This window comes from Pristis pectinata, chromosome 2 (genome assembly GCF_009764475.1).
Source record: "Pristis pectinata isolate sPriPec2 chromosome 2, sPriPec2.1.pri, whole genome shotgun sequence".
NCBI lineage: Eukaryota > Metazoa > Chordata > Chondrichthyes > Rhinopristiformes > Pristidae > Pristis > Pristis pectinata.
The window spans coordinates 42,996,773-43,015,331 of NC_067406.1; the positions used below are offsets into that span (position 1 = coordinate 42,996,773).

At 41.0% G+C, this 18,559-nt stretch overlaps 1 protein-coding gene across 4 annotated transcripts in view; it reads right to left on the minus strand.

Annotated features, from left to right (window-relative positions):
• The window catches only part of LOC127584676 (GTP-binding protein Rit2-like), a 222,128-nt gene that overhangs the window by 171,083 nt on the left and 32,486 nt on the right, over nucleotides 1–18,559 (minus strand). Inside the window, exons 1-2 of one of the 4 annotated variants that reach the window (XM_052041544.1) lie at nucleotides 14,944–14,961; nucleotides 14,334–14,503 (exon numbers count right to left, since the gene is read on the minus strand). The exons of 2 other annotated variants lie outside the window; for them this stretch is intronic. In XM_052041544.1, the coding sequence (XP_051897504.1) occupies nucleotides 14,334–14,493 (160 nt within the window). In that variant the 5' untranslated portion in view covers nucleotides 14,494–14,503; nucleotides 14,944–14,961. Of the gene's footprint in view, nucleotides 1–14,333; nucleotides 14,504–14,943; nucleotides 14,962–18,559 lie in introns of those variants that run through there. One more of the 4 variants, XM_052041554.1, reaches the window with a different exon arrangement.

The window sequence follows — 18,559 nt, forward strand, 5'->3', positions numbered from 1 at the left end:
AGAGCCAACAAGCCTTGCTCCTTGTCTAAGATTCCTTCAAGGTCGTCTTTCAATCCAGAGCTTGTTCCACAGAGTAGGATGAGATATGCCTGCACTCTTCAGCCAATACATTCACAGAAGAACCTCTGTGATCGGCAGCCTTAAAGAAGCACCTAGATCCTCACAGTCTGACATGATAAGTGTCTACAGACTTTTCTGTGCTGGACTACCCAATCAAAAGACCACAGACAAATAGTTAGAGTCCCTTTCCCAGGGTACAGCTGTCAAATACTAGAGGGCATAACTTTAAGCTTAGAGAGGAAAGGTTTGAGGGAAATGTGTGGGGAAAGTTTTTTACACAGAGAGCGGTAGGTGACTGGAATGCGCTGCCAGGAGTGGTGCTGGAAGTGAACATGATAGTGGCATTTAAGAGGCATTTGGACAGACACACAAACATGAAGGGAATGGAAGGATATGGATCACAAGCAGGCAGATGGGATTGGTTTCGTGTGGCATCATGGTTGGCACAGACATTGTGGGCCAAAGGGCCTGTTCATGTGTTGTACTGTTCTATGCTCTATGGCAGCACAACCTTGCAGACCTTCCTGCCTTTTGTCTCACAGGATTTAGATAATAGCAAGCAGGCGGGTCTGGAAAAAACACATTGACTCCAGTGTTTTCATTTGAGGCAAACAAGATTCCTGGAACTGACCATTAAATTGAACTTGGCTCCATGGGGCTAGATCATCCCAGACTTTCTGAAAGTGTACAATACTATCCTTCTAATTGGCAGCATGTCAGAATTCTTGAGGAAGGGCATTTTCATTCTCATCTGTAAGCACAGTGGAAGATGAGAAAATCAAAAACGAGTGTCCCACTTAATGTGGATTTCAAGATTCTGACCAAGGTCATCGCCATTTGAATCAAGTCTGTTCTGGGCCAGATAAATCACCTGGATCTGGTCTGCATTGCAGCTAGCAAGAGCATCCTCAGTAGCCTTGTGCTATTCAGGGATATAGTTGTCTATGTACAGGATAGGAGAGTGGACTATTGTCTGGTCAGCCTGGACCAGGAAAATGCCTTTAACAGATGATTGCACAGGTATAGGATGGATGTGCTGTTCATATGGGGTTTATGGATGGCACTGTAATTAAATATTAATCAGGTAGTAGTTAGCTCTGCATAGATATCATTAGCACAGTCCTAATCAATGGGTGAGAATCAGAAAGCTTACTGATCAAGTCTGGAGTTAAGCAAGGTTGCCCACTCTCCTCTCTCTTATTTATCTTTTATAGTACCTTTTGCAAGTGTATCAGGAAGGATGGCGGCATAAAAGGAGTGAAAATCCCTGACACTGGAGCCATTCAAGTCAAAGCCTCCCCGTGTGTGACTGATGTCGCCCTCTTCTGCTCAGACTCATTGTTGGTTTGTGGATTGATGTGCATCTGCAACCATTTCAAACTGTCCTCAGGGGTCAGAGGCAATCACAATAAATCTTTAGCAGGTTAATCAACCAATCCCTTGTTCCCTTTACCATCAGACCTGATTATCAGTAGATGCTGGGAATATGATTCAGGCTGCTGGGCATGGACCAACAACTGGGTAGAGTGGATAGGTAAGGTAAATCAAAAACTGGTTTTCTAGCCGCAACGCTTATGCTGGATCATGAGAAAGAACCCACACATCAGGGAAAAATTGTACTCAACATGGACCTCGTTCTGAAAGCTTCCTTTGTGCATGTCTACATCAAGCTTAGGCACACAAGCACCAAGTGTCACTACATGTTGAAGTCTTATCTGTCCCCAGTGCTGCAAAGGATGAGTCTGATCATGTTGCCTCGGAATATTCCTTTAAGATGGGATCATTCTGCATCACTTATCCCTAGTAGGATTCTTTATTCACAATGCTTCTGATCAAAAGTCAAGCAGGCAGTGGTCTGCATAAAATGTGATCAGAGCCCTGCAGGGAAAGGAGTTGGTAGATCCTGTCAGCTGGTATCCTGAGTTTCCCTCACCCTTCATCCTGCCACAGCCTTACATTGTGAAATTATATGCCTCACACTTTCTGCCTCTTTACCTTTGACTACAACTATACCTTCTGAAAACCACCTCAATACTTACTTCTCCAAACATCTTGCTCTGTTTCAACTCCTGTAAAGGAACTTGGGATGTTATTCTATGTTAATTGCACTATAGAAGTGTGAATTATTATCCATAATTTTAGAAAGAAATGAACAATGTGTTCTAAACAAGACATCCCATCTGTGCACTCATCATATGCTTTCTGGGTAAGAATACGAGCCAGGTAAATGTCATATTCTACATTTAAAAAAAAATTATGCCATGTTCTCTGGTTTTGATTTTGAGGATCGACTGAATCGACCACATTATTTGGACAAACCCAACACTGTTGAAGCATATACTCAATGTGGTTCTAAGATAAGCAGACCTTCCTCTCTTCAACTTCATTGCAGACTATCTGTGGTTTAATGCCAGTTAGCAGAGTATTTTGTGGACTTGATTGTTTTTAATACTTCAGAGATGCATTGTCTTAATCAAATTCTTTTTATGTATGGCTTGAACTAAATTCAACAGCTAAAAAATTGAATGCAAGGATTTCATAGTACAATTAACCCACACCCATTCATATATTGCAGGCAGCTTGCTAACCTCATGCCATTTGCCTTTATAACAATTGTAGGACCCAGCAATGCTAACTGTACTGATTGTCAGCTGGACACTTCAGCAGCAGTGAGCATCTTATATCCACCTAAAGTTGCCCTGCACTAATTAAAGTAACTGAGCATTACTTAAAGGGAAGGTGCATTGTGGCTACAGCAAGTGCTTGCAGGCATACTACAAATGAAGCCGAGCTGGAAAAGCAAAAATTCACATAAGATGGGATAGAGTATATTTCAAGACTTTTAGATACTATAGTGAAGGCTATGGTGGAACAGATGGAAAGGAGGAGATATATCTTGTATCACCAAGAGGCCAGAAAGCAACATAACCATTGCAACATAAATCAGTGCAGATAGCCATAGAGACTAGTGCCAGGATTCAAGCCCCAAGGACCTGGATACAGTAGTAAAAGAAGTTTAATGACCATACATGAGTGATCCAGGCTCATAATTGCATCTTCAAATGCACTATCCTTAGAAGTACATCACCAATTTTATGCATTGCTCAGTGTATTGAACTCCCCTTATTCATGTACCAACAACATCTACTGATCATGGCTCATCTCCAGCCCTCATTGGTTCCATTGCACCTTCATGCAGTTATCACTGCTGGAACCCTCACAAAGATAAAACATAATGTTCACACCTTGCCAACAATACAACCACAACAGCTGCATTTCTGAAACAGACTGCACAATGCTCAGTAACATATTTCCCTTACTTCTGCAGGACAAGGTGCTACAAGAACAGATGCAGTGGCGACTAAGTGTAGGGGGACATGTCCTGTACCCTGGAAGGAGAATTGCTGTTACTGTAATGCTCCTTGCCGAGACTGTGGCCAGCAGTGTGTCTGAAACCATGAAAGGTGAAGATAGCCTTCAATCTAATCCTCCTTCTCATATCCCACCTCTCATTAAACCTACATCTCTTCAGATTTACCAGCTGTGGATAATTTAAGCAAACATCTCTTACATTTCCCATACCCCATCTCTGCATCACAAAGTTACTTCCAGCCACTTGTCCAGCTCATTCACTGGTTGTGTTGAATTACTATGGGAATGCCAATGTCTCGGGGTTTATGTATTCAGGGGCAATACATCTGCAGACATATGAGGTTAGCTAAGGTCCTTCAGTACCTGCCTCACCCTTGACTTGTAAGGTTGAGCCAATGTTAGGAATCAGCAAACAATTATAGAATCCCAGCAACAACAAAATTAAACTAAACAGTCAATAACCTGGAAAGGTAGGTGATTCTCTTAAACTACATTGGTACTAGTGCTGGGAGGGTGGCCTTTCTGGCCGCTGAACAGATGGTTGGGAGATGTATGTTTACAAGAGGTAATTAGCTGGCACTGAGAGCTATAATATGACCACCATCCCACTCTCACCGTTATGGTGTCTGGCTCAATTATATACACACGCATGGGATGTAATCCTGAAATGGTGAGGACCATATGGTGTCATAGAATCAAACAGCATACAGCCAGGCCTTTTGGCCCACTGAGTCTGCACCAACCATCAAGCACCAATTAACATTAATCCTGCACTAATCCCATTATTTCCTCCTCATGGTCCCATCAATACCCGCCAAATTCCACCATTCACTTGCACGGCAGAGTCAATTTAGTGTCTAATTAACCTATTAATCTACACATCTATAGGCTGTGGAAGGAAACCGAAAGACCTGAGGGAAACTGTGCAGTCATGGTGAGAATGTGCAAACTCCACATAGATAGCACTGGAAGTCAGGATTTTTTTTGTTCTAATTGTGTATTTTTTCTTGTGAAAATTGTGTATAATTTATGTTTAATTTATATTTTTCTTGTGAATGCTGCTCACCTGATGCTATGTTCCTGTGATGCTGCTGCATGTAAGTTTTTCATTGCAGCTGAGCATACATGTATATATGCATATGACAATAAACTCAACTTTGACTTCAAAGTCATGAGTTTTATGTTGGACCACACGCTTCAAGTGCCTGCAGAACTATTGCTTTTCCCTTGAGACATTGTGGAGTCCAAGAACACCTTTGGCTTGAAGTTGCTGCAAAGATTTACTAGGATGTTGCCGGGACTCAAGAGACAGAGTTATGGAGAGAGGATGAGCAGGTTAGGCCTTTCTTTATTGGAGCGTCTGAGAGTGAGGGGTGATCTTATAGAGGTGAATAAATTCATGAGGGGCATAGATAGGGTCAATACGCACAGTCTTTTTCCCAGGGTTGGGAAATCAAGAAGTAGAGGGCATAAGTTTAAAGTGAGAGGGGAGAAATTTAATAAGAATCGGAGGGGCAACTTTTTCAGGTACATAACAACATTTAAAAGACACTTGGACAGGTACATGGATAGAAAAGGTTTAAAGGGATATAGGCCAAACGTGGGCAAACTGGAATAGCTTAGATGGGACTCTTGGTCAGCATGGACCTGTTGGGCCGAAGGTCCTGTGATCTGCACTGTACAACTCTATTACTCTACTCCCACCTGGACTTTCTGGTTATTCTCTTCAAATGAATCCTTTTTTTCTGGTGGAGAAAACAAGAGTCTGTCCATAGTTGATAATTATGGTGGAGGCCCCTGTTGGTTTGGGTGGGGCATCAGATAGTCTGTGATGCACTGTCTAAGAAGAGGTATCTTTGCAGGATTCTTGAAACCTTCAACATTTATTTTCCTGCAGCAATATTTCTGTTGCTGCCATTGTTTTGGGACTAGGCTTATGGAGATAACAGAATATATTAGGCATTGATCTCACCACCATTCATCAGCAGCTGTCATGGTGTGAAAAACATGCATCAGCTCCAAGAGAAATACAGGGATACATGGTCTATATTGATTACAGAAAAAAGCCTTTAACTCTGTCAGCTGAGAAGGATTGTGGAGCACCCACCTTAAATCTGGTTGCCCACAGATATCTGTCTCCATCTGACATCTGCCACATGATAACATGCAAGCCATAAGCTTAATCAATGGTTCCACAACAGAACCAAGCTCAGTACAGATGTCTGTAAAGCAAGATTGCCCCATTGTCCAAACACTTCTCAATTTTTCTCACTCTAATGCTGTATCTTATTTCCAACAAGCTTTCCAGAGAAGTAGAGCTAATCTACAAGACAAATGGGAAACTGTTCAATCTGCAGTGTCTCTACCTGAAGGATCTTAGCTAACCCAAGAACATCCCAACTTCAATCATCAAGTTGTAGTACCCAGATGATGCTAGTACATGTGCATGTTTAAAGGGTGAGTTCCAAGTATTCAATTAGTTGTAAGGATATGGGAAAGTAGGCGCTACTCTTAACATTTAGAAAAGAAAGGTATTGCTAAGTTGGGAAGTTGATTTATTATTGTCACGTACAGAGATACAGTGAAAAACTTTGTTTTTCATGACATCCATACACATCAGTACATTGAGGTAATACAAGGGAAAAACAATAACAGAATACAGAATATAGTGTTACAAATACAGAGAAAGTGAAGTGCAGGCAGACAATAAGGTGCAAGGCCATAAAGAGGTAGATTGTGAGGTCAGGAGTTCATCTTGTCATACAAGAGGTCAGTTCAATAGTCTCAAAACAGCGGGATAGAAGCTGTCCTTGAGCCTGTTGGTACGTGCTTTCAGATTTTTGTATCTTCTGGCCAATGGGAGGGGGGAGAAGAGAAAATGTCTGAGGCGGGAATGATCTTTGATGATGTTGGCTGCTTTACCAAGGCAGCGGGAAGTGTAGGCAGAGTCCATGGAGGGGAGGCTAGTTTCCATGATGTGCTGAGCTGTATCCACAACTCTGTGCAGTTTCTTGCAGTCTTGGTCAGAGCAGTTGCCATACCAAGCTGTGATGCAGCCAAATAGGATGCTTTCTATGGTGCATTTGTAAACATTAGTGAGGGTCAACAGGGGCATGCTGAATTTCTTTAGCCTCCTGAGGAAATAAAAACGCTAATGCACTTTCTTGGTCGTGGTATCTAAGTGGTTGGACGAGGGCAGGCTATTGGTGATGTTTATACCTAGGAACTTGAAGCTCTCAAACCTCTCCACCTCAGCACCATTGATGCAAACAAGACTGTGTGCGTCACCCCACTTGCTAAAGTCAATGACCAGCCCTTTTGTTTTGCTGACATGGAGGGAAAGGTTGTTGTCATGTACTACCATACCACTAGGCTCTCTATCTCCTTCCTGTACTCTGACTCATCATTATTTGAGGTTCAGCCTACTATGGTGGTGTCATATGCAAACTTGTAGATGGATTTAGAGCAGAATCTGGCCACACAGTCATGAGTGTTTAGGGAGTAGAGTAAGGGGCTGAGGACACAGCTTTGTGGGGCACCACCGTTGAGGATAATTGTGGCAGAGTTGTTGCTGCCTATCCTTTATGATTGCAGTCTGTTGGTCAGGAAGTCAAGGACCCAGTTGTAAATGGAGGTGTTGAGTCCCAGGTCTGGGAGTTTGGAAATGAGATTGCTTGGAATTATAGTATTTAAGGTGGAGTTGTAGTCAATAAATAGTAGGTCCTCCACTAAACTGGCTTTACTATGCAATAAGCCCTCCACCAATAAATGTCAATGGTGAGAACCTAGAAAACGTGCCCCACTTCCCGTACTTTGGGAACCACCTTTCAGTGAAAGAAGATATCAATGGTAAAATTCATCTTTCCCTGCAGTGCACTAGCACAGTCTCTGGCTATCTGAGATAAAGATCATGCATTAACCAAGAGCGCAAATCTGACACAAAGTTCATTGTTCACCAGACAGCAGTAATCTCCAGTCTCCCTATGAGTTATAGACTACCTACAGCAGGTACCTCGAAGCACTGGAGAGATAACACCAATCTTGTTTCTGCAAAATCCTCCAAATCCATTGAAAGTATAAGCTAACCGACTTCTACATCCTCTCCTAGCCCAATATCCTGAGCATTATGGTTAATTATACTCAGTTAACTGTTGGGCAAGCCATGTTACTTGTTGACTAGCACAAACTCCAGAAGCAGATACTTTATTCCAAGCTGTCATAGGAAGAGAAAAACAGCTGGATAAAGAAAATGGTTCAAGGATGACAGAGCCTCCTGCAAGAAGTGTAACATTTCCACCGATTCCTGGGAACCACTGGTCCATGACCGCTCAAAATGGAGAAGGAACAAGCAGCTTACGAAAGTCCAACACAAACAGTAGGAGAACATCACACTCCCATTACCTACCATCAAGCACCATCTGTGCCATCCAGTGGCCAGTAGTCCCTTATCTGCTACCTCAGAACTCACAGAACTAGAGTGTAAACAAGTCATCCTCAATCCTGAGGAATTGCCTAAGAAGGAGCACCCCAAAACATGTAATTCTGAGATCAAATTCAATCCCATCGCATTGAGTTTATTTCCACAGATAAAGAATCTTGCAAAGGACAAGAAGGGCATCATAAATATGGTACCCTTTATTGCCACAATCCATATATTAAAGGAAATAGTAAAAAGTATACAATTTGTAAGTATGTATCTTGGAAAAGGGGAATGGAAGCAACATCCAAATGAATAGGATTGTTGTGTAATGCCAGTCATGGTTGGTCTAAAGCTGAGGAGCAATGGTAAAGTGGAACTGCCCCCTCAGTTCAGTATAATCAGACCCACTGGATTCAATGGCCTCACACCTCCAGTGCATTTGTGACTTCTGAATTATCATGTGCAGATGCAAAAATCAAAGCCACGCTGAACAGTTGAGGATGGATTTCCTGCAGAGTTTGATCCAGCCCACTATTTTTGCATTACCATTATCTACCTATGACATTGAAATTATGCTGTGCAATTTGTAATGTATCCTAAGAACACATAAGAAATTTTAGTTTAACTGTTTATGGAAATTTATATCCTTGGCCTGTTCTCTCGAATATTTTAAGTGGTACTGTCTGATGCGATTGATTAAATTGTCTTTATTTTAGCATGGGAGGCAGACATGTGAAACATAATGTACAACCCTGTCTGGGAGCACTGTGCATTAAATTCAACTGTCCCTGTTAACTTTATTGTGTAAAACAGTGATTGATTTCTGAAGAGTTTTTTCAAATCTAATTTAATCAGATATCGGGAAGGTGCAGTGCTGATAGAGTTTACACATGTGTATTTCTTTTGAGCCAGTTTTCTGTCACTGCAATTAGGAAGAACGTCTTTCTAAATCTTTACTTCTGCTAACTTGAACATCAAAGTAAAGCCAGCTGGTGTACCACTTTCTTGTTCCTTAATTCACTATACTGCTATCAGTCTTGAGATCTTAGGGCCTTTCTTTTTCTACCAGATATTCTAGTTAAATAGTTTCTGGTGGGATTTACTAAGATTGTATTGGATCATTTGCACAAGGTATTGTCGTGAGATTCTTGTGACCTTTCCCCTGCAGCGGCTTCCCTACCTATCACAGTACAGTTATGCAAAGTCCTCCAAGGACTTATTCTTGTTTCCACCCCATGTCTAATCTAGATGCTTCACGGTAGTGTAGCGGTTAGCGTAACGCTATTACAGCCCCAGCGACCCGAGTTCAATTCCGGCCGCTGTCTGTAAGGAATTTGTACATTCTCCCCGTGTCTGCATGGGTTTCCTCCGGGTGCTCTGGTTTCCTCCCACATTCCAAAGACGTACGGGTTAGGAAGTTGTGGGCATGCTATGTTGGCGCTGGAAGCGTGGCGACACTTGCGGGCTACCCCCAGAACACTCTATGCAAAGATGCATTTCACTGTGTCTTTCGATGTACATGTGACTAATAAAGATATCTTATCTTCAAAACATCTTTTAAGACCTTATGATTTAAACATTAAGTTCAAGAATTTTCTCCCTGAGTCTCAATTGTAGCAAGAATAGTGTGTTATTAATGCAAGGTTAATTTTAAGACTGTTTTATAAAGGATTAATCCAATTTAACATATTCATAACAGTTAAAATATGAAATGAAAATTATATTTTAAGTTCTACATTTATGTACGTTCAGATAATTGTTGTTAATTCATAGCAGTCCCATTAGTACCTCTAAGAAAGAAAAGATTCCCATGGAAAATCTAACCGAAATATATTTAATTTTTGCTCATTCGGGAGCTGATAAGCCATTGCCATTCCAGCATTGTCAATTATTTTACAAAAAAACAGCAAAAGTAACAACGATTGCATTCACCTCACTTACAGTCACCAAGATACCTTCCATGGATTTGTCAGCAGATATTTCTAATAATCAGGTGTCTGATCCATTGGGGTGCCTTCTACAGAGCATCTAAAGTGGCTGTGAGCAGTTTAAGATGCAGGGTTATTCAACCTATCAGGTTGAAGAGTCCTCCCTGAGGTATACAAAGCGCAAATTATGAATTAAAAAAAAATACAAATTGTACAGGAAAAGAAAGATTAACTGTACATGTGGAATTAAGGAGAAACATCACAGAGAAATAAAAGATACATACTTTCTTTTTAATTCAGAAATCAGCAGTGCAAAGGGACTTGGGAGTCCTAGTGCAGGATTCCCTGAAGGTTAACTTGCAGGTTGAGTCAGTAGTAAGGAACGCAAATGCAATGTTAGCATTCGTTTCGAGAGGACTAGAATACAAAAGCAAGGATGTAATGCTGAAGCTTTATAAGGCCTTGGTCAGACCACATTTGGAGTATTGTGAGCAGTTTTGGGCCCCTTATCTAAGGAAGGATGTGCTGGCATTGGAGAGGGTCCAGAGGAGGTTTACGAGAATGATCCCAGGAATGAAAGGGTTGACATATGAGGAGCATTTGATGGCTCTGGGCCTGTACTCACTGGAGTTTAGTTCAGAAGGATGAGCAGGAATCTCACTGAAACCTACCGAATATTGAAAGGCCTGCCTAGCATGGACATGGAGAGGACGTTTCCAGTAGTGGGAGAGTCTAGGACCAGAAGGCACAGCCTCGGAATAGAAAGACGTCCATTTAAAACAGAGATGAGGAGGAATTTCTTTAGCCAGAGCGTGGTGGATCTGTGAATTCATTGACATAGACGGCTGTGGATGCCAAGTTATTGGGTATATTTAAAGTGGAGGTTGATAGATTCTTGATTAGTAAGGCCATCAAAGGTTACAGGGAGAAGGCAGGAGAATGGGTTTGAGAGGAAAAACATAAATCAGCATGATTGAATGGCGGAACAGACTCAACGCGCTGAATGGCCTAATTGTGCTCCTAGGTCCTATGATCTTAAAAAATCTGCAGTATTTATTTTGTTTTAAGAAATGAGACACTGGTTTAGTAATAATTATCAATCTATCAACAATTACTCTACTTCTAAATGGAAAGGACAATCAGTTATTCCTGATGGTACTATCTTTTTCATCTATTTGATGTAAGAATAGTGAATAAATAGCCCTAAGTCACAGCATTGCACTAATCTTTGCAGATTCCATCATTAGAGCTACCAACAGCACAACACGGAGCATATTATCATTGGCAGCAGCTTCCAGTTGGTGTCAGATTCAAGCCAAATATTTGCATCACCACAAGGATCACCTATTTTCACCTCCACCCCCATTATATTGTTCAAGTCTGGCTTTGTCCCAGTTCACCTGCTGCTGATATCTTCATCCATACTTTTGATGCTTCTTCTGCATGGTCTCTCATACTCATCTCTCTGTAAACTTAAGGTAACTCTTATGTTTTCAGTCTTGCCATAATTTTTCCAGCAATCTTCTCTGTTATTTCTTCAGCCCTATAAACATGTTGGGTCTGTACTCGCTGAAGTTTAGAAGAATGAAAGGAGATTTTATTGAATCATTTGAGATTCTTAGGGTGCCAGGTAGTGTAAATGCTGGGAGGTTGTTTCCACCCATGACAAGATAAAGGAGGTGTCCGTTTATGACTGAGATGAGGTAAAATGTCTTCTCTGAAAAGGGTGTGACTCTTTAGCAGTCCTTCTTTCAGGATGCTTTGGAGGTAAAATCTTTAAATGCATTCAAAGCAGGAATAGATGGATTTTCAATTGGTAAGTGAGTCAAAGGTTATGGAGATAGGGAGGGAAATGGACATGTGGGAAGTTAGACTGGTCCTATCTTATTGAATAGCAGAGCAGGCTCAAGTGGTCAAATGGGCTAATCCTACTTCTTATGACCTTATTGTCTAACCCTATGAGATAATTAATTCTGGTCTCTTGATTATTCAAGAATTTAACCATTGGTTAGCAAGCACAGAAATACCAAGATGAGGCTTGGTATAAATAGTAGAGTTTGAGTAGGCTTCAAGAGCCTAAGCTCTGGACTTCCACGCATAAGCATCTCTTCATCCGTACTTCTCTTGATTCCTTTAATATTCTATTATGGATAAATCTTTGACCAAAATTTTGATAATGTAACTTACTGACTCATTATCAATATTTGTTGGACAACACTTCTGTAAATTGTTTTGGTTTCCTCTGCAATGAATCATAAAATCATAGAATATTTACAACGACCCAGGGGCCCACTCAGCTCATGATGTACGAGCTATTCAAAAAAACAGCTACCCAAGCTAACCACACTTTCCACCACTAGGTTTGTAGACTTGCAATTCAAGGCTCTTCAAGTACATATCCAAACGTCTTACTTTCAGGCAGTGAGTTTCAGACCCGAGTATTTGCTATGTGACAATCCTTTACCTCATCCTTTATCTTTAATCCTTCTACCAATTACTTTACATCAATGCCCATTGGTTTTCAAGCCCTATTCTGTGGGTAATAGGTTGCTCCTATTTACACTGTCTAGGTCCCACATAATTTTATACATCTCAATTAAACATCTGCTCACAAAATTCACATGTATCAATTAAGGGACAAATGATAGGATCTTAATGATGCTGTATTGATATACAGTAACATTTCAATAATCTGGTACCTGATTGTTCATAAGTCAAAGTCGAGTTTATCGTCATAAGCACAAGTACTTGTATGCATAGGTACAATGATAAACTTACTTGCAGCAGCATTATAGGAACATAGCTATCCAATGTTTCAATGGTTTGGCATTTGGCTCACTCATTAGTATACTAAGTCATCATTATCCATGGATCTACTATCCACAGATATGCACATTTGCAGATTGACCATATATTATTGGTAGTGTGACAGTGTTGCTGGAGCTGGGGTTTGGGTCAGAAACACCAGGGGCAAGAACATGAGTAGGTTTGCAGCCAGAGCCAGGGTCTAGCGTGCCAGCTGAAACATACAAGCTGAAACTGACGAGATTTGTTTTCCATGCTCCCTGGGTTTACTGAAAAATTTATTATACCACAGTGTAACAAATTTTTAAAAAGTAAAATTAAAGTGTTTTTATAATAGGTGTAACATCCAATAGTCCAGAAAATCTGCCTTTCTGGCACCACCAAAGTGAGGGTGCTGGATTATCAGAGTTTTTGCTGTATCCACACAAACTTAGTATCATAGTTGTTGGTGACAAATAATAGAAATGTTGCCATTGTCATTGATTCTTCTCCGAAATAAAGTATAAGGACAACCTGTGGCCATAAATTAGCTTTTTGAATGACTGATGTGACTAATGCTCTAGATATGTAGGTTGTACATATACAATTTAGTGAAAAGACAAAAACGTCAGGGAAATGGTAACAATGAAAAGCTACTTTCCTTTAAGATATTGCAATATATATTCACCAAAACAGAGTGCAGTTGAAACTCTCCAAAGGCATAGATACAAAATGTCATGGTTTAAGTTAATCACAATCAGAGAATTTGCTTCAATCTCCATTATATTCAAAATTAACTTTGCAAGATTTTTTTTGCTCTGGAGGTACAGGCAATCTCAAGAGTAATTAAGCAGCAAAAGGTGAAGCCTAGATTTCAACAAATAATGTTTGGTAGCACTATTAATATGCTAAGTGGAATCTATAAACGGATCTACTAACCGAAAACTGGGAATCCATAAAGTGCGGTGAGCCATCATTAGCAGAACTGTACACCACCACTATCTGTCACCTCACCACTTGCCATATCCCTCATTCCTCTATCACCATCAAGACAGATGATCAAGCCTGGTTCAGTGAGGTGTATCAATGAACAGACTGTCTGCAGTACCAGGAATATATGAAAATGAGATACCAGCTTGATGAATCTACAAGACATGACTCGACATGCTAAACAGTGAAAGTAGCATGTCACATTAAGTTCTGCATTCCTGTCACTTCCTATCATGAGTGACGGATGGACAATTAAGCAACTAACAGGAGAAGGAAGCTCCATGAATATTCACAGCCACAATAATTGCAGAGTCCAGTACGAGTGCAAAAAATAAGGTTAAAGCATTTGCAACCATCATCAGTCATTTAGTCTCCTCTTGAATTCCCCTGCAATACATATTTTTCTCTTCGGCCAATTCACTTCAAACTATGTGATGCCTGAATCCAGTGGAAGACACCCCACTGTTGTGCTAAGTACTGCAGAACTAGTTTTGTCCAAAGATGACTGGCATTCATCCAACAATGTGGAATTTTGTGCAGGCATGGCCTGTCCATTAAAAAGCAAGGAAAATACAACTAACTAATTACAACCCACCAACTGCTAGCAATCAGCAAAGTGGTAGTACATGTAATCAACAGTGCTGTCAAGCAGCACTTATTCACTGCAACAGGCTCATCAGTGCTCAGTTTGGGTTCCATTACAGTCATTAGATCTCATTACAGCTCTGGTCCAAATGTGGAAATAAGACTTGAATAACAGTGGTGGTTATTACTCTTACCATCAAGCTCATTTTCTTGGATGAGTTGGCCTCTAAGAGCTCTGAAAACAGCAGCTTTTCCTCTTGGTTCTGCTCTTTCTCTTTCTTCTGCACTCTGATGTCCAAGTGGTGAGAAGTGCTGGTTTGTCATTATTATAGAGTTATGCAACATGCAGCACATGATCACATATCTGCAAAAGATGGTCATAGCTGTTTGCAAAGCTAGTCGATAACCTTCCAGGAATGTCTGCATTACTTGAGCATGCCAACACTCAGCTTCATAATTTTAAGAATGACAACATGACTCTCATTGTAGGTTAGCTCTGTAGCTACAATGGGTTCCTAATAGAACTCATGGGCCAAGACTGAAGGAAGAGTAAGACTACAACATCCATCATGTGCAAAAACCTTCTTAGAATTTTCCTTTGTGAGCACAATTTTACAGTGGGAAATTAGTTCCAAATATTAGTCAGTTAATTGGCTGGAGTGTATGATCCCTTCATGTGAAGTTACTGTGATAATTGCAAACACTTATCTTCTGTTCAGGTTGAAAAGTGGCCAGATTGACAGAGCTCTTTGGTGCTTTCTGAACGGGTAACCTTCAAATCTTGCCAGTTCATCACTTGCTCACCTGCAGATGGAGGGTTGATGGTTCATGGTGTGTGGGGACCTGTGACAATAGATGGGGGGGCAGGTGGATGAAGGGAAGAGTGACAGGAAACAGTATTTCAAGGCTTGTTATGTAAATTTACATGATAGGAAACCTAAGAATAAATGTTGCATCATGAAAAATAATGTTTTCTGCTGTATTCTTCTGACATTCAAAATCCAATTACCTCCCAATGCAAAAGAAGAGATTCCTTTCATGTGGCCTCTAAACTGGAGATTAACTTTACCTAAACAAAAGCAGTTAGTCTTCAAAGGACCTCAGTATATACATAGCATCTCTTTAAAGGAAGAACGTGAGCAGGCAAAAAACAATTTTGAACCTGGACACTTTATCTTTCTGACCAAGGCTTCACTTTGGTAACAGGCTACGCCAGATGCAGCAAATGGAGGAATATCAGATAGAGGAGAACTCATGCCACCACAGCAAGTTTCCTGAATTTTCCTTTGTTTAAGTGGACATAACATTGGATGGGATGAATAAGTAAGTATATGCCGGAAATCTAATATAGCAAATAATGAAATGTGTTGCATAGACTTCACAGTACATGAGTACCATCTCAGCAGCTACATGCCCTATACAGGGAGCAATGTTTCATTTACCCTGGAAAGGAGAGAGAGGCTGGAAATCAGATTGTAGTGAAGACTGCAGAGTGTAGCAGAGTGTGGTGGTGGGGGTGTGGGGGGCTTGGCGTGCAGAGCTAAGGAGAAATGGTTGGGCAGATGATCAAGAAGTATGGTGATCAGCTAGATCAACAGGAGGGTACAGAGGGGAAAGGGGGAGGGAATGGTCAGACATGTAATGGCAGGTTGGAGTTGGGAGGCTTCTGGGTGACACCCTGGGAAAAAAACAGGGTCTCTGGTTCAGTCTAGAACTTGGGGAGGGAACAGGATGCACAGAAGCAGCCACAGACTGAGAAACCTGTGATTTATTTACAAGATAGTGATGGATATGATAGAACTTCTCGTAACCAACAATACACCTGCTTACTTATTCAACCAAGAAGGAACTAGAAGAGATATTTTCAGCTTGATCACCGATGCCCAATTCTTGCAGCTGAAAAACTGATAACTCTGAATGAAATAGTGGCAGGTAGTCACCAACTATTGCCCCAGACCTCTCTATCTCCAGCACAAACACAACCCTTACCAACACTCATATGTCTATTTTTCACACAAAAGAGGCATATTGCCCCTAGGTTTTCCTCACCACCTAATCCTGATACTAAAGATATTAAATGTGGTTTCATTGGGCAAAAGGTGTTTCCATCACTACCAAGTTGCCCTTCTTTCTACTTGTAGGGCTCGTTGGCCAGTAATAACTCTTTATTTTCTATTAATCTGCAGATCTAACAGTGATGTGCTAAGAAATATATATTTGGCACTTTCAAGACAAAAAAAAACAGATTAACATTAAAAAGGATTTGATTACACTTGAGAAATCAGGGCATAATCAAAATAAGTTATGGGGTTCAATAGAGTGGAAAACCATTCTATCTTTTATCATTCATAATGTATGAAATAAAACATTTTGTCGTGCTTATAAAATGTGCAATGATAGAACTCACGTGGATTTTTTTATTCTCACGTAGTTTAACAATAAAGGCTATTCAGACCTTTGTGGAAAAAAACATGTTTCATTCTTTTGTGCAGTGTGTGGAGTGGGGGCAGGGGTTGTTGCATTATCAGCACACAAGAGGGCCAGACATATAATTCTAACACATGCAATGAGACCAATGTAGTGTGGGATTCACTGGAAGAAACACTACTCAACATGGGGAATTTGGCAGGACCAACAAGACTTTGGCATACAGCCTTTAGTGTGGTCAGTTTGATGAAGGGTCTTCAATCTGAAACATTAACTCTGTTTCTCTTTCCACAGACATCAACTGACCTGCTGAGTATTTCCAGGATTTTCTGGTTTTATTTAAAAGTCATATGCTCCTCCTGCCCCTTTGACATATTTATCCCATCATACTATGGTTCCCTGTGGAAGTTCACTTCCCGATTTTCCTGAAGCTAAACAATTAAGTAAATAAACGAAGATATACCTCATGACCACAACACATGTCTTTCACCAGCTGTGAGGCTGTGGATCCATTCACTCCAACTGCAGCAACTGATATGATACAATGGTGCACCATTTCCCAACGATCCCAAGGCCCCTCCACCATCATCAATGAATAAGCTCCCAGCAGAAAGACTAGTTCAGGGTAAGGGTACACCATCAAAATATAGTTAGGACAACTCCAGTGAGTGAACAACCTCAATGTGTAAGAACTAATGGCTCACTAACATTCATACTATTCATTCTTTTTATATCACAATTTGAACATAGAGTCAGAGCAGGATGCAGGACAGACATAGGCCCTTCAGCTCATCGAGTCCATACTGGGCATCAACCACTCATCTCACACTAATCCAACATCAATCACTTTCTTAAAATTCTCTCTACATTCTCCTCAACATGACCCCCACCCTCCCAGATTCTACCACCTATCTACACTGGGGCCAATTAACGTACCAAACCTGCATGTCTTTGAGATGTGGGAGGAAACCAGAGCACCCAGAGGAAACCCACACGGTGACAGGGAGAACAAGCAAACTCCACTCAGACAGCATCCAAGGTCAGGATTGAACCCAGGTCTCGGGTACTGTGAACCTTTTCAAAAGTTACCTCTATGAAGGTTGCCTGGATCTTTCTTTCTATTCCAGCAGTTGATTTGAAAGGAACAGCACGTCATTGTTCTTTCTCTAATATGTTGAATTACTGAGAAGCATAGCAATGAGGTGTACTTACAAAGTCAAAATGTTAAAGTGAAAGTCTTAAATTAAGCCAAATGGCAGCTCTTTTTGAAACATGACAATGTCACCTATGAAACAGTATTCTTGGCAATTGAATGCATGTAAGTTAGTTTTAACTTCATCAAACACACAATGGATGATTTTTAATCTTTCAGCGGTACAGGAGTTAGGTGCACCTTCCTTGTCCTGTTAAGTAACCTCCATTCCTTCCTGGTGGGTTGTTACATCCAGAATGAGGTACTTGTTTTATATAGTTGTTTTGTTCCAGCTTTTCTCACAAGAATGCATTGGAGAAAGCATGTCTGGGCACAGCTCGTGCCAGAATAGGATGTACAGTTTCAACCATATCACAGGGATGTTTTTATGCCCTGGTATTCAGGCAAATTAGGGTTGCTTTCCATCCACCTGATTAGTGGATGGGGAGTTGAAACTTCCCTTCCCATTCCATCACTGACCTGTCCATCATCAGGCTTCTCTATTGCCAGAGTGAGGCCAAATGCAAACTTGAAGAGCAACACCTCATATTCCTCCTGGGTAGTCTACAACCCAATGGTATGAACATTGAATTTTTCAACTTCAGTTAACTATTATCCCCTGTGTTACCCTCTCTCTCTCACTCCTTCCAATCCACTTAAGTCCTCCCACCCTCTTTCTTCCATATGCCATTGTCCCAGTTTTGTTGCCCCTCGGCAACCTGCTTCCATCCACCTATCACCCACACACTTTTTCCTCTCTCATCTAGTTCCACTTATCACCTTCCTTACTTATCAGGGTCC